Consider the following 25,341-nt stretch of genomic DNA (forward strand, 5'->3'; position numbering starts at 1 on the left):
GAAAGGACAATAGTAAGTGCTGGAGAGGATGTGGAGAAACAGGAACCCTCAAACACTGCTGGTGGAAATGTAAAATGCATGCAGTCTGGCAGTTTCCCAAAAGAGTTAAATGTAGAGTTACCATATGACCCATCCATTCTACCACTAAGTATATCCTCAAGAGAAATGAATACATGCCTACATGAAAATTTCCACATGAATAGCAACATTGATCCTAATAATCAAAAAAAGAAAATCACTCCAATATACATTAGCTAATCAGTGGATAAATAAAACGCAGCATACTCATACAACGGCCTCCTGTTTGGCAATAAAGATAAATGAAGTACTGATACACGCTACGACATGAGCAAATCTTAAAAATGGTATACTAAGCGGAGGAAGCTAGTCACCAAAGACCACATATTATATGGTCCATTTATAGGAAATATCTGTACCAGGCAAGTCTAAAGAGATAGAAAGTAGGTTAGTGGCTGCCTGGAACTGGGGGTGGGTAGCTGGGGATACGGGAAGGGACTGCGAACGCGCACAGGGTTTCTTTCTGGAATGATGGAAACGTTCTAAAATTGACTGTGGTAATGGTTGTACAACTCTGTGAATATACTAAAAAACCCCACAGAATCACACGCTATAAATGGACAAATTATATGATATGTGAATTACGTCTCAATAAGGCTGTTACTAACATTTTTTTTAATAGTGGAGGAGAAAGAACCCAAGAACAGGAAATGTTTGGGATCCAAGGAGTAAGGAAATCACAAGGTCTCTCGAGAAGGAAAGGCGACTAAAGGTCCCTTCTTGAATATTCTAAGGCTATAAAATGCTGTCAAGAAGATTCTCCCATAATCCTAAAGTAAACTGCATTCCCACAGCTCACGGGACAATACAGGTTATCACACTGATCTTCCAAAGAACTGAGATGTCAAACAACTTGCCGGAAGTCACACAGCAAGGAAGTTCAGGAGTCAGTGCTCAGTTAAGAAACGCAAGAAACTCTCTGTCCTGAAATTGCAGGTCTGAGGATAAAAACAGTATGAGGTGGTCACGGGGACCACTAGAGAGGAAGCGGGTCCTTCATCAAAGAGCGCTAGAAAGTAACAATGGTTTGCCTGGTCCTCACTTCACAATCATCTCCATTCCTGGATCCAAATCTGTGTGTCATATGGCAGCAGAAAGGAGATCTGGAAGTGCACAAATGCCAGAGGAAATTTCCAGCTGGAAGACTCCTGTCAGTCAACTAATGCCATCCTGAAATAACACTGCACAAAATGCCACCTTATGGACTCTGAGCACAGCCCCACCTACCACCTGATGAAAGACACCCAACTGGATCTGCTTCCTCGGGAAGGGAAGGGGACAAGAACTCACACAGTCAGTCCTAGCACACACAAGGTAGCGGTAGGGACTCCCACACATCACCTCCCTTAGCCGTCATGCCAGCCTCAAGTTCCAGGTCACACGGATCCCACTGGAGCCACAGAGGAAGGTCAAGGGACTTACTACTCAAGGACTCAAAGCAAGTATTTCGCCAGGCTAGATGCAAACACGTGTATCTGTAAAGTATCACCTCTTACCTCAATAAGGAACAGCTGAAAGGCTATCTGGTCTCCTGTCTCACCCTCAGGCTGCAGTGATATTCCTTTTAACAGCACATCACAGTATCCTTTTAAAAGCGGTAAGCCATGGAATGCTGACTCCTTGACTACCAAAGACCACAGAGAGTACCATTAAATTTCATCTACTTTGCACAGACTGGAGGACACGATGGTGATAAAACGACTCCTTTTTCCCTGAGAAAGGTAGGCGTAGGAAATCTCTGTCTGTCTCCCCAGCCAGACTTCAGTTTAGAACCCGGTCACCCCACGCATCAGCAGAGTCACTCACAACAGTTTTCTGAGCTTTTTAGAGCCTAATGTTTTTTCATAAAATGAAGGTAATACCTACCAAACTCATACTATTAAGATGATCAAATGAGAATATGTAAGAAGTGCCTAGCACAATCCCTGGCACATATAGCAGATGCTAAGATAACACAAAATTAATAAATATAGTTTCCTTCCTTTTAAACACACATAAAGGATAATTTAAGTTAAAACTAGTTTTTAATATATTTGGAGAGATTACGTCTGTTCAATTCTCTAATTTTCCTGAATATAGAATGACATCTCCAACATAATCAAGAAACACTAACACACACCTAGCTTTCCTAATATATAGGTATAAACTGAAGGAGCTGGGGCAGATGAGAACATTTCAGTCCTAGCCAAACTGCACAAATTTGCATTTTGAGTACCATTAATATAATGACAGTGTCTTTTTTTTTTTTTTTTTTGTCTCTGATATCTTTAGAAAACCCTTTTCTAGAATTACAGTTTTGGTGCATAATTTAAAACAATCAGAAGCAATTTTGCTAATGATATATCTAACTCTCTTTGGTATGCACAAAAGCAGTAATTTAGTGGTCAGAAAATAAACTTAATTCTCCATTCTGATGCTATAAAGCGATGTGTACAGTTGATTTCTCAGATACAAAACACTCATCAGAAACAAGCGCGGCAACAGCCTTTGCGGGAGCTCTATCAGAAACATGACCCATTTCCCTCTCTGCTAGAACGTCTCCCTGCTGCGGGGATTCTCAACCCTAAGCCTTGTCCCCAGGAGGGTTTCATTTAGGTCTCATCAAACATTGCCGGGGGGGGGGGGGGGGCTGTTAACAATCAGGCATATTTAATGGTATTATCGAAGAGCCCCAGATATAGCAGCTAGACCACAGGAAAATCAACATGCAGCCATTCACCCAACAAAACCAGACTCTACCATTCTGAGCTACCACAGCTGCAAGGTGGCTTGACCTAAGTGTGGCTGCAGGAGGGCACCGTGGGCATCCAGCTCAGCCCCTTAACTGATAGCCAACTGTGAGCACGAGGGCCTCTGCCTTCCTCATCGGCCTTCTTCACCAAGTGTTGTAAGATGAGAATAAAGACAAAAGTACCTCTCCTATGCAAAGTCTGCAAAACATAAAACCTCGGTTCTCATCCCTACCCCTAAAGTCAGGTTCTTACTATTTTACTGCAACCAGCAAAAACAAACGTCCATCAACAGATGAAAACTATATACATCTTGGCATTATGCTACAATGGACTCTGACACAGCCGTTACAAGAAAACGTCATGTTCCTCATAACATGAAAGAGAAAGCTACAGACAGACAGATAAACGTAATCCCACCTGTGTTTTGTCCTAAGGAAAACATATAAATATCATGACATATGGATAAATGAGTTAGGGCTGGAGGGGGAGAAGAGACAGGGGAAGGTTCAGGAGGACAACAGCTCCAGGCAGAGGCCAAGATAAGTACAAGGGACGGACACACCAGATTTTCTCTTCACAGAAATGGGAAAAGGTGAAGGGACTGGAGGTAATCTTTGGTTTTTGTTTTGGGTTTTTTGTTTTGTTTTGTTTTGTTTAAGACAGACTCTCACTCTAGAGCCCTGAATAGAGTGCTGTGGCAACCTCAAGTTCTTGGCAAGCGATAGTCTTGCCTCAATTTTTCTACTTTTAGTAGAGACAGGGTCTCATTCTTTTCTTTTTTTTTTTGAGACAGAGTCTCACTTTATCACTTTGGTAGAGCTGTGGCATCATAGCTCACAGCAACCTCAAGTGTTCCTCTTGCCTCAGCCTCTTGAGTAGCTGGAACTGCAGGCGTGTGCCACAAGGCCTTGCTGTTTTTAGAGATGGGGTCTTGCTCTTGCTCAGGTTGGTCTCGAACTCCTGAGCTCGGGCAATCACCCATGTAAGCCTCCCAAAGTGCTGGGATTACAGGTATGAGCCACCACATCCAGCCTGGATTGGAGGTAATATTTAAAAGGTTTTGTTTGCATAAAATAAATGTGTCATTAATATCTGGAAAAACTTACTCTATCAGTCCCACTGAGGAGACACGGGGGAACGGCCAGTTGCCCAGGCCTCCTGCACAAGGTCCCTGGCTGGTGCTCAGCACTGACTCTGGCCCTGGTGGGTTTCTCTTCCCAAGCTTCTCTCGTTCCCTCATGCCTGAATCCAAGCAGGTTGTCCTCTACAGCCTCAGTCTGTGCTGAGGCATCTTTCAGCTCCACCTTGGACAACTCGCCTGCCTTTACGAGCTGGGCCTCCCAAGGTGGCTTCAGTTCTCGTGGTCTGGAAAACGACTTGGGTTGGACAAACTGTCCGAGTTCACCTCTCAGCTGAACAGCTATGTGCTGCAGTGTCTTCTCAGTTTTACCATCAAGGTGTTCTCCAGAAACCTCCTGCTCGGCCAAGCATATTCGTTCCAGAAGCAGCTCGCGTAGCACTTTCAGAAGGTCTGGCCTGTTTTTCCAAAAGGGAAAAAGCAAGAGAATCAAGTTTTCTGCCACATCCTCATCCCCTTGCTCAGATTCCATCTACACTATATAGTATAGTTGTATACCTGCAACATGCCAGGAACCACAGCAAGCATTTTATCCTGCGGAACCTCATGACAACCAAACAAGGCAGGTACTACCATGTTTATTCACATGCAAGAGGACAACAGACACACAGCAAGCCAAGTGGGCCATGTGGACCTGTGAATGCAGGCTGGGCCTAGGTAGGAACAAGCAGAACCAAGACGTGTCCATGACAATCTCCGGGTCCCCCACACATCCCATGGCACCAGCCCCATTCCTATATCCAGGGGCAACCATGGCTGCCAGTGAAACCTGGCCAACCTGGTCAGTCCATCAATGACCCGACCCACCGTGGTACACAATGGGTGTTCACAAACAGACGCCAGTGAAGGGAAGCTGGTCTACAAACACATTAGAAAGGAGGCTGGCTGTGAAGGCAGGTAAAAGTGGCCCCAAATTCTAACTCTTTGAAAGGAAGATAAATCTCCGTATGCAAAATAGCCATGAGGATTTTTTTCTTTCTTAATTTGGAGACAGAGTCTCACTCTGTCACCAGGCTGGAGTGTGGTAGCATGATCATAGCTCTCTGCAGACTCAAACTCATGGGCTCAAGGGATCTTCCCACTTGAGCCTCCCAAGTACCTAAAACTATAGGCACACACCACCCAAAAAAAAAAAAAAAAAATTTTTTTTTAGGGATAGGGTCTCTCTCTGTTGCCCAGGCTGGTCTAAAACTCGTGGCCTCAAGCAATCCTCCCACCTCAGCCTCCCAAAGTGCTGGCATTATAGGCATAAGCCACTGTGCCTAGCCTAGTCACAAGGATCAGACAAGAGGGCATACAGGTAGCAGATGCTTTTCACGTCCCTTGCCACCTGCCATTGGCCCACCTCTGATTTTAGCTGCAGCTGTGTTGGCAGTTCCTGTAGACACAGACAGTCCCACCTGAGGTACTCTCTACATCTCTACCACCTTGACGCTTTTTCCAGAGCTCTCTGAGCCCGCCAGCAAGGCAGCATAGAGGTGTGAAACAGTTTATATTTCTGGGGGAACCCCTTGACCAGTGGCAGAAGAGAGCTGTTGGGTAAATGCCGCAGTCTTTCAACCTTCAGAGGGACAACACAGGCACAGACTACACAGCCCTCGGAAGGTGTCCAGCAGGACTGAAGTCCAGCAGTACTGACCACCCACAGCAGTAACCAGATCTACACTGGACACTTCACAGCTTTGATTCCATTGCTATCTTACCCTTCTTGAGCCCTCCTTATTGCTGCCTGGTGTTACATCCCAGATAAATCACTTGTACTCAAGTCCATATCTCAGCGTCTGCTTTCCAGGCTGCCTGGTGTTACATCCCAGATAAATCACTTGTACTCAAGTCCACATCTCAGGCTCTGCTTTCCAGGGTGTAAAACGCCAGTATGGTGCCCAGGGTAGAGGAGCTCAAGAAGATGCCCTTTTGTGTTTCTTACACCAGGCAATAGAGTAGGCACTGGGGATACAAAACACCCCAAGAGGACTCAGGTGGGTTTCAGAGACAGATGTATATAAGCAAATCACGAGGGTTAGAGAGCAATTATCCCAGAGTGTCCAGCTGGAGTGGCAGACAGAATGTCAGAAGACGGCTTCCAACATCAAGGAGAGGTTGGCAGAGGGAGGGGTGAGGGGCGAGCCTGAGCATGGAAAGCACCATGAACAGCATCACGTGACGGCTAAGGAGCTGAGGCTAGGAAGCTAGGCGGGGAGAAGTGAAGAACCTGGCACACCACGGTCAGGGAAGGAGGGCCACCGAAAGGCCCTGATGGAGTGGCCTGGTCACATGTGTGGTTTGGGAAGGTGACTCTGGCTGCTATTGTGTAAAGAATGAACGGAGACAGACATTTCCCGTCAAGATGCTGGTGAACTACCTGTAGCACTCCTCTCATCCAGCTCTAATGACATGCAAATGACAGCACAGTAGACACAACAACAAACTTTTGAAGATAAACCACAGGGCTCAAAATCAAGATGAAAGTATCTAAAGATCAGAAACAGAGGAGGAAACCCATAGCCCATGAGAAAGAAAAAGAGGCTAGAATGGGGGGAATTTGGAGAAAGCAGCAGAGCCAGAAATTAAACCCCAATAGTTTAAGAGGAAACAGATTTTGGGGCCCTAAAGTAAGCCCGCAGAGGACCAAGTTAGGCAACTTCAAAATCACCACGCCGGCCGGACTAAGGGTAGACGGCACCTGGTAGCCGGCACCAGGACTCAGCACAGACAAACCGAACTCGCAACCAAAATCCACTATTACAAAAGCATCGACGTCTTAATCCTGTAATTGGGTAAAAGGGGTAAAGGCTATGTCGCTTAGTAGGATGCAAGCACTCCGATTTGTACAAATAATCAACACAGTGAAACCTATAATGGCATAAATGTATTTATGATCTAGGTACAAATGACTTAATAAAAAAAAAAAGGTAACAATCCAACAAATGAGAGAATTCACACTTGAGGACGTGGAAACAATAACCAATGTGAAAGAGATTTTAAAGTAAATATGTTTAAATCATCGGAAAAATAAAGAAAACAGGTTAGTAAGGAAAGGAAGGTATGACACTGAGTCAGATTATGAAAAGGGCCCAGAGGGCGCAAGGCCAGGGCAGAGGCAGGTGAGGAAGCTGCGCTGCTACTCCCAGGAGCAGGAAGCTGCGCTGGGGGTGCTGGGGGTGCGGGTGGTCAGGAGAAGGGGATACAACGGCCCTTGTCAGTGCTGGTTCTCTCTCCTTCTCCCTTCAGTTTCTCCTGCCTGCCCCATTTCCAGAAACCTTGTGAAGCGGTCAGACTAGGCTCCAGCCACTGCTTAAACACGTGCTGACCTTCCCATCCTGCTACCACGGGAAATGCACGCACCCAGGTGCTATCTCCCCAGTGAGTCCTCTGAGGGCAGGGACAGGGCCCTCTTCATGTCTATGATCTAGACTGGGGCAGAGTAAATTGCATTCAGATTAAATAGCTATAACAAGCACTGAAATGGGATTAAAAAAATAAAAGCATTCACAAAATTTAAATGTAAGGTACATTTTTCACTTCTAATGTAGGATCATCTAGGTTACACAAACTATCTTAAACTATAGTAAACCCAGACTTTAAAAATACTTCTGCCATTTCAAGCTTCAAGGGATATTAAACTAAATTCTACTTTCCTCTCCCTCTTTAATCTAGATAAAAAATAATGACAATTGTTCCTCAGCTAGCCAGAAGAGGACCATTACTCACCACCAAACAACACACAATAAAACCCGGGAAAAGACTTTACAAACGGTAGTGAAAGGTAGTGAAAGAGGCCATTATAATATACTAAAGTGGTGGTGATGTCAAATAAAACATTTTGAGTGTTACATTGCTGGAAATCTGAATAGTGAATTCTGTAAGCTACCACTGTTATTAAGACCTTTTCAAAAGTTCAGTCCAGGGGTCTATTCAGAGGCCCAAATATTGTTCATATTCCCTCCTGAGCATCTGTGCCAAGTAGAAGATATAAGGGGAAAGGAACTGAGGTTTACTAAACACGTACTACGTGCCAAATCCTTACCCGCACCAAATCATCACAATAAGACTGTGACACAAGGGCTATTATTAATCCCCCTCATTAACAGATGAGCAAACAGGCTCAGGATCCCCCAGCAAGTGGCAAAGATTAGAACCCAGACCTTTCTGACTCCCAACCACCAGGCGGGGCTGAAAAGGGCCTGTCTGCCAGAAGGAAGCATAGCCCCTCCCCCCAACCCCATTCACCACACTCCCCCCAAAGCCCACAGTATAGGTAGTCCCTGGGTTAGGAATGACAAGGTAAGTTTTGTAGGTGTGTCCTTAAGTTGAATTTGTATGTAAGCTGGAACAGGTACATTTACCTATTACCTCTAATAGCCTCTGTTCCTAGGTGTGAGTTGTATATAAGTTGGATGTTTGTAACTTGGAGACTATGCATTCCTCTATGGCCTTCAGAAAGAAGAGGTATCTTTTAACTCTGATAAAGTTTAAAACCCTAATGTTTAGGAAATCCTCTATTTCTCAAGCACTGACAATGGCCACCTAACTATCTGTGATAATAAACCAGAACAGCTACTGACACTAGAAAAATGTTAGATGTCAGAGACTGGGGAAGGGTTTAGCCTTGCTGAGCTCGCAAAAAAACAGAATGCCGCAATCCTTTTTTAGCTTAAGAAACCTCCACAAGGCTTAGCTTATCAATGATACCTAGTAAAAGAAATTCTATGGCCCCTGGCTCTTGCCAGGAGTCATGGGCAATAGTTACTAGCTCCATTTCGGTCTACACCAGAAGAGAGAACTGAAAACCTCTGTTGGGCATGTATCACAGGCTGGCCATTTTTTGTATACCTTTCTTCTTACTCTTCATAGCAACCCTAAGGAGTGGCCAGAGAAACTGAGGCACTGAGAGATGCTGGCTGCAAAGCCCAAGCGGCTGCTATGGATGGAGTAGGAAGAATAGGAAAAGGGGGGAAACTGCTCTTAAAGGATTAATTGAAAAAATACACATGTTCTGACTGTTTCTCCTTTTTTGTTTGAAGAAAAACAACTTGTAGTATTTTCTCACTTAGGAATGACTCCCACCAGATATAATGAGAAGAGAATTTTAATTTAAGCTCCTCATAAAACAGCAGAGTCACAACTACAATGGTATTTTTAAGCTACTGTGGGAAGTGGAAGAGATTTCAGTAGGGCTGATTTTTCTCACTGACAGCAAGGCAGCCCTTTCTGGGGCTCCCAGGAATAATTTTCGAGGAAAGCTTTCTTTCTCCTCTCTATAATGGGCTTGCATGAGGCATTGCTAAAGTCCCCTCGCAGCCACTCACAGGCAGCATAATTACCTAACTGCATGACTGGCAAGATTCCTTCCAGGCCATTTCAGGAGCTCTCTCAGGTAAACTGCACAGCACCATCATCTAAATCCATTTAGCAAAATGAGTTTGTTCTCCCCTTAAACCAGAGAGACAAAGCAATGTCTACCTGGATTCCAGCAGCAATGTGGCCTTCTCATTGAAGAAAGGGGCAAGCAGGTTCACGAGCACGGCGCCTTCTTCCAGGTTTTGGTCTCCAGGGCAACCAGGTTTGTGGGCCCCATCGTAGTCTAAAATACTTGAATCTGTGCACTCTAAATAACCGTTTTTGCAGCACCCTTTGAAACGATCCTCCAAAATCTGCAAATAAAGGTATCTGTTCAAATAGTGGAACACAGAGGAAGGGAAGGATAGAGAAACGGGGTGAGAGGAACACAGGCACACAGGTCCACACACACACACAGTTTAATGCAGGGAGACATGCTAGAAAGAGGATACAGGTGTTTAACATCACTCCTCCTCACCCTCAGTTTCCTCATCTATAAAATGGGGAGTAATGTTACCTCCCAAGGCGGTCAGGACAGTGAAATGAGATGACTGGCTTGCATTAAGCGTCTTAACTCACTACGGGTCTATGCCAGATTGGTGTTCTCTCTCCACACAAAGCCTACTCCTTCTAAGTCCTTCCTAAGAAGGGTACAGAACCCATTCCATTAACTATCAATGACGTGGGTATTTAGTATATTCCTGCAGTGTATATCAGACACTTGTGACACATCAGAAGGCTAACTTAGTCTTTACAGACACATACTAATTAACATGGCCTTGATTTGTCTCATTAGGAAAGTGCAGAGGTCCTCATTCCCATGGAGATGTTATTTATGGATCCACCTTTGTGGGTCACTGAGGGTCCCACAGGAGTGGTACCGAGGATGCATCCAGTTAAAGCCTGTGCCGAGCAGGCCTCGAGGTGCGGCAATTAGCATTCTTTCTCCCCAACCAAAGTTGTAAATTTCTTCTACCAGTCTATAAATAACTCCTCTTGACTTCATTACTGCTGGTGATATACACACTAACCATCACCCCCATCTCTCTACAGTGGTAAAATGATGAAGATTTTTTTAATGGAACACAAGACCCACACAGATGAGCTGTTATTTATGGAGTCTTGTTTGCCACCAATCTAGTTATTAAATCCATCAAACAAGCAACCTCCAAAGAAGGAAAATCCTAGAATTTAATAATAAAAACAGTAATCATTATCATTTACTGAGCATTTATTACATGCCTCTGAATAACATAACAATCTTAAAATGAAGTATTATTATCTTGATTGATGAGGAAACATAGGCTTAAAATAATGGTTAACCAAGGTCCCAGAGACAGTGGTGGCAAATCCAAGACTCAAAAGGAAGTCTCTCTTTTTCAAAGCCCGACTTTTAATTACTCTGCTCTCCAAAACTGCCTACCGTTTATTATCTCCTATTTACAACTCCACAACCTGAAAAACCTAACCTGCCCAATCTGCAGAATCCTGTCCCCCCACCACCAGTCTTTCGGGTTCTCTCAGCCTTGGAGAAGGCCTTCTTCAAATGCTCAGCATGCACGTGACTAGAAAAACCTTCTCCGTGGACCACAAATGACCACAACGCCCAGATGACAGCAAGCTGGGCTCCAGACCGGGAGACCAAGTGTGGTTCCATCAGCAACTCTTTACATGGCAGTCTAATGAGCTGGGACCTCATAGCAGTCAGACACAAGGGTCCTTACCCCAATTCTATCACGAACTTATGCTTACCCTGGAAAAATCCCCATCTTTCATGGGCCCGTTTCCAATGCATAAAATAAAGTGGGTTGGATTCAAGCTGTAAAGATCTATCCAGGTCCAATATTCAATGCCTATAACTCTCCCACAACCACCCCTTTTTTATTTCCAACTATACGTCTTTTTTCATGTCTCATGGCTGGCTCCATCACCCAGTTTGTAACTTCTGAGAGTGGAAAGATCTAGTCTTGCTCTCCATGGGCACAGCAGGCACTCAATGAACAGAAAACCCACTGTACTCATTCTAGACGGGAAGAGTGGCCTGGGCACAGAGTGGGGCGGATGAAATAAGGAGTTAGCTGCCATGTTCCTACCTCATTACTCTGCTCCAAATGCTGGTCACTCAGGAAATCACGCTCGTCATCCTTTCCAATTTTGGTCGTGTTCTCGTCCTCCTTGCTAGCCAGAAGCTACATGGAGCATGGAATGATGTGAAAACGCAACCCAAAAAAAGCGTGCAGCATGAATATGTATGAATAAGTCAGTGACGTCTTTTTTTAAAATGCAAAACAACAAACAAGAACGAGGCAGAAACAAATGCCAAAGCCATGAAATAAAAATTAGCCAAAGTTAGAATTGCTAGTTCTGGCAAATCACCCACGGCTGCCCAGATCAAGCGTAATTTAAGGACAAATTCCCCAAGAAATAACTTTCCCCTTGCCCTTGCTCGGCCTTTCCTAAGCGGCTGCAAATTAAACATGCTGTCTGTTGTGCCGCTGCCATCCTGCCTTTGCTGAATTCACTTTCAGATTACATAAAACTAACAAGATTGTGGAAAATAGCTATTGATAGAATTGAAAATATCAAATAGCAAAAAAGCAATAAATGAAATTTATGGTATGCTCCATTTATGCGACACTTCTCCCATTTAGCACAAGGCATAAACCTCTTGTTGGACTGTTACACATCTGAGACGGACAGTCCCCACAACACAGTCATTTTGCCGACAAAAAGTCTTCATCTCTAATGAGAAGAAGTATCACGCTTGCCTGGCGATAACTTTACACTTTGGGATATGAAGGACAGTTATTTATAAAGACTGCATAAATCCCAAATGCTTGAAAGCGTAAATCCCAAAGCCCCTGCATTTTACAAAGGGACAGTGCAAAGTTCTCAAGACAGCCATCAGTCCTTATGTCTCTGGAGGAGCAAAGTTTTAGTCATGGGATACCTGGATTAACCAAACAGACAATAAGAAGAACAGTGGCAGATCCCAGGAAGGAATCACTTACAGGTGTCTCAAAATTGTACCAACCCTCATCTCACCAGGTAGCAGTGAGCTCCACCCTGCAGTGTTAAAATCTGAGCACTGGGTCACTTGTCAGGCATGTTGGGCATATGGGGATCTATGGCTCTAGCTTAACAGTTTCATTTTCTGAATTCCAGCTATTAGTCAATTACCCCCACAACTCTCCCAGCAAACCATAAATTCTTCTGATCTTCCTTTTAGAAGAGAAATCTTGTTTTGGAAGAAGAAAAACAAAACTGACTTTAGTTTTACAGAAACTTCCCAGGACCATATCCAAATGTACAATGAGGATCAAAAAGAACTGATGATCAAAAGCCACGTCCTACCAAGTCATCAAGCTTTCAGCAGAGGAGACGTGGAAGTGTAATTAGTAAGACACAAAAGCTTACAAATGGGGGGAGGAACGCTCTTCCTCTACTGCCTTCCTAGACACTCCCCAGTGAAAAGACCAACTAGGACTGTCAACCTCGGTGGGAGCATAAAATGTTAAACCACTTTGGAAAAGTACCAGCAATTTCTTATAAAACTAATAACCCTATGACACAGAATTCTACTCATAGGCACTCACCAAGAGATGGGTGGGGGGAGAATGTCCCTACAAAGACTTATACGTGAATGTCCACCTTACCTTTTATCTGTGTCCATTAGTAGCAGAATGAATAAACAAGTATAATATATTCACACAATGAAATACTACTTAGCAATAAAAAGGAACAAACTGTTGATTCACATAACACCATGGGTGAATCTCAATGCTGTGTGAGAGTCTGCACTAAGGAGAATGCACTGTATGTCTCCATTTACATGAAGGTCTAGTACAGGCAAAGTTATTCCACGGTAGGACAAAAACCAGAAGAGCAGCTGAGTGGGGGCTCTGGGGGGTTAGCAAGAGAGGACACAGGGCTCTGGTCAGAGTCTGGCTTACACTGCTACACACACCTTGCAAAAACTTAGCAAATGGAGGCTCACAATTTCTACACTTCATTGTATATAAATTTAACCTTAAAAGAAAAAAATAACTATAAACATATACTAAAAATTTATGCTGGAGTATTTAGGGGAAAGATACTGATGTTTGCAATTTCAATTAAAATTTATCAAAAAGATAAGACAGCATGATGATGGATGGGTGGGAATTGCGAACAGAATCTACCTGTAAAGTTCTCTTCACCTTGCTATGTCTGAAGTTTTTCATAATTTAAAATGTTGGTGAAAAATTCTTCCATCTTTAAAAAAGATGATCCCTAGGATCCCCCAATGGCTCTGGTCACCGAGTGTTCTCTGCTTCTCTCCAAGTTTCCAAAAAGAGACCAGTGCAATATGGCTTTTGTTGTCCCTTCCATCCAGAAATTGCCCAAGAAAGGTCCCCAATGACCTTTTTTTTTAGAGACAGAGTCTCACTTTATCACCCTCAGTAGAATGCCGTGGCATCACAGCTCACGGTAACCTCCAACTCCTGGGCTCAGGTCATTTTCCTGCCTCAGCCTCCCAAATAGCTGGGACCACAGGTGCCCACCACAACACCCAGCCATTTTTTGTTGCAGTTTGGCCGGGGCCGGGCTCAAACACACCACCCTCAGTATATGAGGCCGGCGCCTTAGCCACTGAGCCACAGGCACTGCCCCCTATGACCTTCTAATACAGGAGATAAATCTCCTTGGGCTTGGAGGAAAATAGAGAGTAGTTCCTTCCCAACTCCTGTGGCTATGAAAGGGTTTCTCCTACATTGAGTTGAGCAAAGTACTCTTAACACATGGCATTCCAAGTTTCAACTCTGCCACTAACTTACTAAAAAATAAAAATAAAGGCTCGGCATCCACAGCTCGGTGGTTAGGGCACTAGCCACATATACCAGGGCTGGCAGATTCAAACCTGGCCTGGGCCTGCTCAACGACAATGACAACTACAAAAATGTAGCGGGTGGCTCAGCACCTGTAGCTTAAGCCCAAGAGTGTGCTGTTGCTGTGAGCTGTGATGGCACTCTACTGAGGGCAACACAGTGAGACTCTGTCTCAAAAAAATAATACATTAATTTAAAAAAATAAATAATAGCTATGTTTCACTGAGTACCTACTACATGCCAGGCCCTATGCTGAGGGCTTTATGAATTTTGTATAACTGATAACCTATGAAGTCAAAACTGTTAGCAAAGTCCTCCTTTTCATGAAATTATATCAGATCTGACAAACTGAATTTTATTCTGTTACTATTAACAGAATACTTAATAAACACTCTATACTTCTGAGTACCATTTCTGCCCTTGAGAGTCACACAAGGTCTATTCATTGTTCAACATGAAAGCCCTACAAATACCTGAGTGCAATTAAATTATGCTCTTTAATCCATATTTCTTTGTTATGCTCCCAAAACACTTAGTTTTCTAAGCATGATAATATAAGTAATAATAATAGTAATTAATCCTTCCTGAGCACTCGAATGAGGTGCCAGTACCCGTGCCGAGTGCTTCATGCACTAACCCTGCACTGAGAGGTAGGGGCCCCAGAGCTGCACAGTTCCTGGTTTTCAACGCTCACCAAGCTGAGTACACCATCCAAATCCCTCCTATGCGGTAACTTCCAACCAAATTCTCCAACAATGCATAAACAACCAACAAATAATCTTAAGAAAACAAGCAACCTCACAGAAATTTTTTATTTTGGGGGACAGAATCCTACTCTGTCGCCCTGGTACAGTGACACAGCATAGTCATAGCTCATGGTGACCTCAAACTCGGGCTCAAGAGATACTCGTGCTTCAGCCTCTCAAGTAGCTGGGATTACAGGCGCAGCTCAGAGAATTTCCATTATAGACCTCCCAGGACAGACACAGTCTTGAGAAATCTTTTGGGTGCTTATGTTTTTGTAATTTACACATGATAACAAGAATGTTTCCTCTTACCTTGGTTTGTCCTGCTGCCTCGAGTCCACTATTTCCCTGGAAACTCACACAAGAACGATCACAAATGGTTTTCTTCAGGTGCTGGTTGTCTGCATACAGTTCCTTCACTAGCTGTATGAGGTCACTGACCTAAAAGATGAGAGCAGAAAACTGCCCAGCCAGTAGCAGACCTTGGCTTCCCGAGCCACCCCGCTTCCCAGACTTTCTGCGTCACAGATGTGGAAAATCAGGCTGCCTGGGTCTAGCCTTCAGGATGCCCCACATACAGTGACAAAACCGCCAGCTGTAACGTTGGGCATGCTGGTATTCTCACCCCAGAGCCAACAGCGCTAAGGCAAAGAGAATTGGGCGAGCTGCCTCATGTAAGCCTCAGCTTCCTCACGTGCAGGATGGGTTACCGTGAGAACCGAACATGACCGTTATCACAACGCCCTGAAGTCCTTGGTCCTGCTCAGCCAATGTTAGCCAATACTATTTCTGCCTTCCATACAAGACCCTCTAGAGGAAAACTTCCCCCAAGGCTAAAGTTCCTGAGACTGTTGGAGCCTTATTCTACAGTACTGACCTTATTCTACAGGTATTCATTTCTGTGACTACCTATCTAGCAAGGTCAGTAATAGTAACAGTTGTCAATTAGGAATCAATTTATAGCTAAGACTAAAATAGTCCTGTAGGCTTCAGTCAATCATTCCTTGCACAAATGCTAAGCAGACAGGCTAGTGTGAGTATTCCCATTTCACAAGGAGGAACCACAGCCCAAGGTCTCACACCTGGGATGCCCAGGGAACTAAATGAGATGCAACAACCAGAGGTGCCTGATCCCATGGGAAAGAGCAGCTGCCTCCACAGAGGCAGAACCAGGCCTGAACCCAGCTCGCCAGTGCTCCTTCCTAAGGCATAAGTCTTGCTGGGCCAGACACATAAGCAACTGAGCAGACACTCGCTGCTTCCTACAAGTTTCGAATCCCAATGGCCAGGAATTTTCCAAAAACTTCTTGATGGGCACAATCATTAGCTCTTCCAATAAAGTGGAAAATCCTATCCTGACTGCACATAGATGCTCAACTCGTCGAAACAGGGATGAAAATTGGACCCAATCCTCAAGGAGGTTCTAGTGAGAAGAACAGACCTTCTGATGCGACATTTACTAAGTGCCAAGCAACGGAAACACGTCCTGCCCTTCCCACAGCCACAGCGGACATCAGCAGCACCTACTGGCACCTCCATTTTTCCATCTTCAAAAACCAACACTTGTCTCAATGCCCCATGCCCTACTCTCAAAATACCCAAATTTTTACGGTGCTATTTCTTACTTCTGTGCCTTATACAGGCTGTTTTCTCTTCTCTGAGAAAGGCTTCCACCTGGACAAATTCCAAATTCATCCTTCAAAACCCATCTCAAGTCTCCTTTCTGTTGAGAAGACTCCCTTGACCAAGGAGGCCACCCGCACGTCCCTGGCAATTGACCTCTCCTCTGCTGCCTCTGTACCTTGCACCCGCCATCACAGTGACCCTTACACGCCATACTACAATGATTTGTTTGCGTTCCTGTCTCCTCTACCAAAATGGGAATTGTTCCAAGGCAGAAACTGAATCCCAGCCACACGTGTGCAATGATTTTATAACAAACCACATGGTTCCCCTACTCTCATGCTTCTCGCTCTTAACGATGGTGCTTAGAACCCAGAAACCCTAAACCACTCTAACCATGCCAATGATTAACAGACTAAAAAAACTTTCCAGTTCAAAATTAAAAATAAAGAGAATCATCAAACAAACTCGAGACTTTATTCAGCCAAAAGCATTTATTAGCTCCTACTATGCACGTTTCCAGGCACCGGAAAATCAGAAATGGGTGAGATACAGTCACTACATTTCAGACGTTCACAACCTAGCAGGGGATATAGACAAATAGGCAGACAATTCCAGATCACTATGACAAGGACATCAGTCTGGATTAGGAAGAAGAAGAGAGGTGGGTGACCGGAGGGGCCGGAGAGCCTCTCCTCTAGGAGAGCAAGCCTGGGCTGGGGCGCAGGCCTGAGGCGTGTGGGACGCAGGGGAGCATTCAGGGCGATGTACACAGGAGCACAGGAGCAATGAAGACAAGGCAGAGAGGACAGGGAGAAGGACAGGAAAGGGGCTTTCAGAGTCTTACACCTCTGATCAGGAACCCAAGAGACAACAAACAACCTTAAAAAAAAAAAATTAAAAGTTAAGAGTCAATACCTTTTTCTTAAGTTCCTCTTTAGAAAAATGCTCCACTTGAAACTGATTGTGCTGTTCAAGGCAAATACTTAGATAAGATGTTTGATCACTATAAAATGAAAAAGGTTCTTCTGCCAAAAGAAAAAAAAATAGAGGGGACAGGGAAGAGAACAGGAATATCAGAATCAGATCCTTCCAAGACCCATCCCAGTGCAATCCATCTACACAATTTAAATTGGAGGAGGTGGCACCGAAAGGGAGCGTAAGCACACAACGGGCATTCAAAGTGCCACCTTTGGAGCAAAAGTAATTTCCCCTTTCTCTCCGGCTGATATTTCAATGTATAGTTTTATCTTAGGCTGTAGGTTTTCACTGTGGCCAATCCTGAATTATAATTTGCATATCGAGTGCTGTGCCTGGAGACCATTCTAAATGGCACAAGCAAATGGTGATTTCAGTTTAAATGAGGGAGTGATTCTGTGTAGGTGAGAATACAGAAAAATTAGATGTGACCCTCAAGGGGAGAACTCAAGGGAAATAAAAGTAGCTGATCTATTTTTCACTGATCCCAGATCCCTCCTGGGAAGCAAGCACACTAAGTGCAGAGACTGCCGGCTGGAACTGAGGAAAAGAACCTCAGTCCCCTACGGAAGGGTCTGCTTCCTTCGCAGCAAAGGTCACCTTCTAACCAGGAGCGGAAATGGGGAGGAGTAGAAAGGCTGTTTATTGAGTAAGACAGATCCACAAACAGTACCTCATGTAACAAGACTAAGCTGATACATCTACAATGCAGGGTGGAATACTAAACAGAGCTAAGCTCCAAAGGAAGATATCCTGGCTCACATCCAGGCAAATCAAACCCCACCCTACCCTCCAGCTAAGCCTTAGCTTCTTCATCTGTAAGATGAAGTTAATGCCTAATCTCCCCAACAGGGACTGTGAGGATCAGAGATGAAAAGTGCCTAGAACCATGCCTTATACATAGTAGGTGCTCAAGAAATGTTGAGCCTACCAATTTTACAATAATTGCTCTATTCAATATAGTATTGAGCAGTGCAGATCCAGGCACTGGGCTATAAGGGGACAGGACACCAACCCAGACTTCAAGGGGCTCAGGTTCTAACAAGAGGACCAAATAGCACTGTGGTGTTTACAAGTGCAAAGCAAGCCCCATAAACCACCCTCACCCCCGAATGAATCTACAATCTAAGAACAACCTTCCAACCTGCAATAGCAGTTTCACCCACACACTTGTGCAGTCCTGGGCTCTCTGCAATGGGTGCTATGGCAATGCCCAGATATTTGGGTAATGAGGGCTGTTTATCAGGAAAAAAGGACCACAAGTCTCCAAGTTATCTGGAGCTGGGAATATCAAATGATGCAAAAAACACAGGCAGCAAAGAAATTCTCCTACACCAGACCCTCTGTAGCATTTAACAGAATTTACTGGGCTCTTCAACTAAGAAGGCCAAAGCCAGATGGATACACCCTGGGAAAGCCGACAGCAACATGGTTGCCACAAAAAGAACCCCAGATGAAATCCAGTGGGTCCTTCACTTCCTAAGGAAGCATTAGCACTACCTTAAAGTTCGGCCCACACCCTCCAAAGGAAAAGCCAAAGGGAGATACACAGAAGAGAGCACGTACCTTCCTGCCTCCGAATTTCACTGATCTGCTCCTCCAGGGTTTTCTGCAAATTCTGATATGAAAGTACATCATGTTCCAGTTGCTTCCGCAGGGCAAAAATTTTGTCTAACTCAGCCTGCAGGTTGTTGATACTTGATAAAACAAGACACCAGAACTTTAAAAACAGATCTATTTGTGCTTTAAGATGCAAAGCTCAGCAAGCATTCCTGTGATCTTTATGTCCTCTGTGTTTTTTCTGGTTATAAAAGTAAATGCATGTTTATTATAGGAAATTTTAAATATAAAAGTATGAAACAAACTCTTTCCATGCTCCAACTACCAATTAACACTTGGCAGACTGCGTTTCCTCTTCTTTTTCCCTGTATTTTTACAAGGTTGAAATAACATGGGACATACAACGCTGAATTGACATGCCTCACTTCAATATGTTTCTACATTTTTGGAAATTATCTGTGAGTATCATTTTTAATGAGGATATAACATTTAAACCAGGTGACTGTTCCACCATTTACTTTAAAATGCATCCCCTGTTAGTATTTATCTGAGTCATTTCCAAGTTTTCGCTACAAATATAACCAGATGGAAATAATATAATTCTCTGCACTGCTCAATACAGTGACCACTAGCCATCTTCAAATTTAAACTTACTTTAAATCTAATAAAATCAAACATGCAAACATGTGCGTTAGCCACATTTCAAATGCTCAAAAGGAAGATTTAGCTTGTGGCTACCAAAGCAGAAAGTGCAGATAGAGAAGGTTTACTGGACAGAGTCCTACAAGTGATGCAAATTCTCGGAGGTGCTAATTTCCACAGCTTCCTCTGGGTTTTGAGCTTTTGGTTCCACGAACGCTTTCTGTATAGCTTAGCACTTTCACATTGATGTGAAACTGGACAACTCCCCTTCTAAACTAAAGACGCATTTGTACTATGCACTTATGAGTACTGTCCCACCACAGTGGACTTCTGAGCCCTCAGTTGGTCCTCTTTCTTATTGTTGACTCACTCTTCATTTTTTTCTCTTCCTTCCTGTCCCTCACCCTCACTCCCAATACTGTATTGAGCAGTGCAAATCCGTAGGAAAGACTTCTTACTTCTAATGACATGCAGCTGGCAGAGATCTTAAATCCAGCTCTCAGGGGAACGTGGAGACCCCAGCTAACATCTAAACAGCATCAATAATGCTGTTCTGTACATCTCTGTGCCTAAGCCTTGTTTGACTTTCAGGTTGTTTCTTAAGATTCCCAGGAGTGCAATTACTGGGTCAAAGTATATACGAACGTCATTAAAGATGAAATACATTAACACATCAGAAAGTCGGCCTTTTTACATACCAAGAAACATATCACTCTCTGTCCAGTGTCTGACCTAAGGCTCCCTAAGGTCCATCAACACCTTGAAACCATCTGCAAAAATATTTGAACATGCAGATCTTTCTGGGGAGAAGGCCCATAAGCTTCACTCAGATTTTTCAAAAGGGGTCCACAGCCCCCAAAAGGTTAGGAGACACTGCTCTAAATATGTATGTCAGACTCAAGCACCATCTCTCCTTCGAAGACATCTTCCCACTCCATCCGTCAAACTGCACACATAAATCAACATATGTTGGGAGGAAAATAAGCTATTATGTCCAATCTTTGATGCTTTGAGGACTGCTCATCGTGAAGTAGTCTTTATGCAAGGGAAGGGGCCCAGCTTGCATCCTGCACCTAGTTCCATTTCAAGACAATCATAATGATCAATTTGTAAGGCTGATGGAAAACCTTACAGAGGTGTCACAGCACAGCACTCCCTTGGATGCAGTCATGCTGCAGAGACATTTAACTAGGGGAAAAAAGATGGTTTCAGTGAAGCTCCTGCGATCAGGGCTGGGGAAAGCTAACTGCTTCACTCCCGCTCCCATCTCCTGACAGGGTGAAAAGTACACAGCTGCTGCTCCCCTGTCTGTCATTTCTGTTTTCCCAGCTCCAGAATCTTTTCAAGGTGTGAAAAGTTAGCAGAACAAAAGGTGCTTCATTCAGAAAGAAACGAAAACCCTGTACCTTCCTCTTTCTGGAACTGGGGGGGAGGAAGGGGGAGGCCTCGCGGGCAGGAGCAGAAATGAGTCAGAGAGAGAGATCCAAGCTCAAAATAACACAGCACACTATGCAGCTCCATGCCTGCCGGCAGGTCACTTCAACTGCCTGAGACCGGATTTCCTCCCCCGGGGAGTGGGGGTAACAATACCTTTACCTCAAGATTGTTTTGAGGATTAACTGAGACCTGACACTGGAAAGAGCCTGCACAGTGCATAACACACCCGACACTCAGCAAACACCATCTCCTTCCTTCCATGGAGCCCAATGCCTTTGCAAAAAATGACACTCATGAGCCAAAACTGGTAGTTTTCATGAGTTACAGCAACAATTCTCTGGATATGATTTTCCTCCACAGGGGACATTTGGCAACATCTAAAGACATTTTTGGCTGTTACCACTGGTGCAGAGGGAGCAGGTGTGCTAGTGGCATCTGGGCAGAGGTCAGGGATTGCTAAACATCCTACAATGCATAGGACATCCCTTCATGACAAAAAAATTACCCACCCCAAATCCCAACACCACTGAGGCCCAGAAACCCTGATTTACAGGTTAGTGCTAACGGTGCTAGTCCTCATGCTGGATAGCACATCAATAGGAGCACGGAGATCTGAGCTTTGATCATTCCTAACTGTGAACCTTGGGCAAGATGTTACCATCTCGGAAGCCACACATCCACTTCTGTAATATGAGGATAAAGCAGCAACTTTGAGTGCGGGTATAAAGAATAAATAGGAAAAGTACAGGGATTAGGTAACACAGCTGCCCACGATGACTTTCCTTCCTCGCTTTCCAGTTTTAATCACAGCACATCATGTCTCCAGTCACCCACCTTTACTGCTAATTTCCGGAGAGTGAGCAGTGCTGGAGTTATAGAAGGGAGGTCCACCTGCCTCAGCCCACAGTTCTGTCCGCTGAGGTTTCTGATCCCCCAGCTACAGCCAGGCACACTAGGATATCAAGGCCTATGTAAGCTTTTCATGTTGCTTTTATTCTAAGAAGTGTTACCACATACTAGTGAGTGCTCACTATGTGCTGGCCAGTACTGGGGCTTTACACAGTATCATCTCGTTTCAAAACAACCTGATAGAGTAGGCAGATAGGGAGGCAGGTTGGTAGGTGGATCACCCAAAGTTAATTTTATAAACACACTGAGGCTCAGGTGCTCACGGAGGCACTTATCCAAGAGCTCAGAGCTGCTGAGTGGCAGAGCTGGTATTTGGAACCAAGTATGTCTCCCCATAAGTCTGAAGACGAACAGGAAACCTGTTAAGCATCCTTGTTAGTCATAGGCCCGACCTGCCTCAGTCCCATCCATGTTTTTATTCATTAAGAGAAACTATGAAACTCAGAGCCGTTCACAGTGCCGAGGGGGCCTGAGGGCAGCCACATCCACCCACAGGGCCTCTTGATACCCAGAAAAGCTGCACAACTGAAATGTGTCCATTCCTCTGGGAGTTTCCCCACATGACTCAACCCCTCTCCCAAGCGAAAATGGCCAGAAGCTGAGGCTTCTTGAAAAAGCTCCCTTTCAGACAGTGATGCCCACTCCCTTCATCAGCATGTTTTCATTTTCTCTAAACTCAGTTCAGCTTTAAAAATCTGGAAATGATCTCATAATATGGGAGATGAGCACTGAGGGGTGGGGCGTGCTGCCCAGAAGTTTCCTGAATGCCTACTCTACCCCCGGCCTGGGCAGCTCCCCGTGCGATAAGGAAACAGTAGACACAGACGAGGGCACAGGATGACCATCCAACGCAAGCCAGGGGGCTGCTCTGGGGATTAGGTGGGTGACACTCAAGGCTAAATTCTAAAAGCTTAATTCAAAGGGACTGGTGGGGGACCAAGTAGGGGAAAGAGGGAAGGAGGCTGGTAAGAAGCACGAGTGGAGGCAGAGTCTGCAAGAGCGCACAGCCCGGGGAACGAGGAAGAGCTCACTCCAGCAAGAGCACAGGGCAGGTGAGGAGGGCAGGGAAGGCCCAGGCTTGAGACTTTTTATTATGGAAAATTTTAAACACACAAAGGAAGAGAAACTGATGTACCACACCGCAGCACCGACAATCAGGGCGCACGGCTAGCCTTGTTCCTTCCATATCCCTACCCACTTCCTCTGCTTCTGTACTGTTTTAAAATGAATTCTAGACATTAACTCCTTTCAACTATAACTACCCCACTGTGTAGAGAAATGATTTCTTTATGTGAGAACTCCTTGAGGCCAACCCTGCATTTATAGATGTGCAAACAGAAGCCAGAGCAGGCCACATGCCCGAGGACACAGAGGTAGGAAGTGGGAGAGCCAGGGCCAGAACAAGACCACTAGCCCATAATTGGCTCTTCTCACCAGACCACACTGGCACCAAATTGTTTCAGTAATTCTGCAGAGACAAGGTGCCCCGAGACACAGAGACTTGTTTGGATTCTGGGGTCTGCCACTCAACACCTATGAGGCTTTTGAACAAGTCACTTAAGCTCTCCTAGTTTTCATGGCCTTGTGGAAAAAAGAGATACCATTATTACTTATCTGATAGAACAGTTGTGAGGATCACATAAGATAACAGACACAAAAGCAATTTCTAAATATATTACAAAGAATTTAGACATCTGAGCAATTATTGTATTTCCTCCTAATTTCATTGCCAAAAATCAGACAATTCTCGATAGAAAACAGGTATATACAACGAAATATAGCAATTATCAGCCAAATAAACTTGCTAAGCAAAATGATAGGGCTGTGCTGCCTTAGAGGCACCAGCACTTATTCAAGGTGTGTGTGTTCACACTCACATGTGTGTGACATCCAAACAGAAACCCCTTACCTGTCTGATTCCTGCAGAGATTCTACCAGATGGGTATAGATGTCCTGCTCTTTCTGTAAGACCTGAATTAGTTCTTCATAGTCTGATGGTTGCTTTTCCTGAAATGACAATGGGCATCTGATATTAAGGGAACAATTTTAAAAGAGAACACCCTTACATTATGCAAACATATGTGGCTAGCTCTGGTTTTTAAAACCAAATGAAGGTGCCAGGCTCTGGCTCAGGCCACAGTCAAAGAGCACCACCTTCAGGAGGAGTGGGGAATGACAGCCCATCACTTTGCCAGAACAAGGCTGAGGGCTGAGCTTCTAACACTAACAGCTGCTAGAAAAGAAAGACTCATCAGTTACCTGGCTTGCCCATCATGAAACTGTCATCCCTCAGAGCTGCGGGTCATCGTTTTCACAACACTACAAAGAATGCCTTTCCGTGTTTGCTGCTGTCTGAAGTAGAGGACGAGGACTCACACAAAGCAGAAGCAGCCAGGTGAGGCCCAGTTGGGAGGCACCAGCATAGTGATACTGGAGATCTGAGCTGATCTCAGTTACCTGCTACGATGTGCACCTTGGGTAACAAACCTCTATAAGGTCCAGCCTCATCATTTAAGAGATGGAAATGTAGTTTTTTGAATTCGCATTCACAAATACGCAGTGTTTTACAAAGTTCAGATTTTGGCTCTGCCATTTACCAGTTCTGGGACTTTGGAAAGTTACTTACAAAGAGCCTCAGTATTCCCACCTGCAAAGTGGTGGACAATAACCACCACCCTATGGAGCCATGGAACAGGTCAAAGATAAATTGTGAGTTGTAAGAAACCAGAGGTACACAGAGAAATGGCCAATTCCAGTATTGGGACTAGGAAAATCGGGGGAAACAGAAGATACAGCTCTACGGCATTCTGTTGTGCCACAAAGCAAGGAAGTACTTAAAGAGTGGAACAGTGGCTGCCAGAGGAAGGGCGGGGAGATGTTGGAGAAGTTGGTCAAAGGGAAAGTTCCAGTGATGCAAGATGAGCAAGGGTAATCTGGCCAAAAATTGTAAAAGAATGCTAACACCAGTATGTGAGATTTAAAGATCTGTATATTTATAGAGACTCAAAACACTTCCCCCAAATACAAAGGGAAAAAGAATAACAGATAGTCAAGACACGTGGCAGATGCCGCTTTCATAAAGTTATCAAGTTAGCATGGCCAGGAACGGGACAAATGGAATCGCGTATCATGGGATGGGACACAGTGAGAACAGCATCACTACAGTGGTTTTCCTACCAAAGGTGCACGGACTGAAGGGTCACCCAGAAAACACCAGACACTAATGCAAGCTGAAGGACATTCTATTAACACAACATCACTGGCCTAGACGCTTCAAAAGGATCCAGGTC

General features: G+C 44.5%; 1 protein-coding gene across 2 annotated transcripts in view; it reads right to left on the minus strand.

The window, feature by feature from the left end:
- CDK5RAP2 (CDK5 regulatory subunit associated protein 2) overlaps nt 1-25,341 on the minus strand; it is a 190,200-nt gene that overhangs the window by 62,532 nt on the left and 102,327 nt on the right. For both annotated transcript variants that reach the window (XM_012802462.2, XM_023510586.1), the window contains 7 exons: nt 23,961-24,058; nt 19,070-19,200; nt 17,444-17,553; nt 15,215-15,343; nt 11,382-11,477; nt 9,412-9,602; nt 3,917-4,346 (listed from right to left, as the gene is read on the minus strand). In XM_012802462.2, coding sequence (XP_012657916.1) covers nt 3,917-4,346; nt 9,412-9,602; nt 11,382-11,477; nt 15,215-15,343; nt 17,444-17,553; nt 19,070-19,200; nt 23,961-24,058 — 1,185 coding nt within the window. The remainder of the gene's footprint in view (nt 1-3,916; nt 4,347-9,411; nt 9,603-11,381; nt 11,478-15,214; nt 15,344-17,443; nt 17,554-19,069; nt 19,201-23,960; nt 24,059-25,341) is intronic.

This window comes from Otolemur garnettii, unplaced genomic scaffold (assembly GCF_000181295.1).
Source record: "Otolemur garnettii isolate 467f Iridium unplaced genomic scaffold, OtoGar3 scaffold00014, whole genome shotgun sequence".
Classification (NCBI taxonomy): domain Eukaryota; kingdom Metazoa; phylum Chordata; class Mammalia; order Primates; family Galagidae; genus Otolemur; species Otolemur garnettii.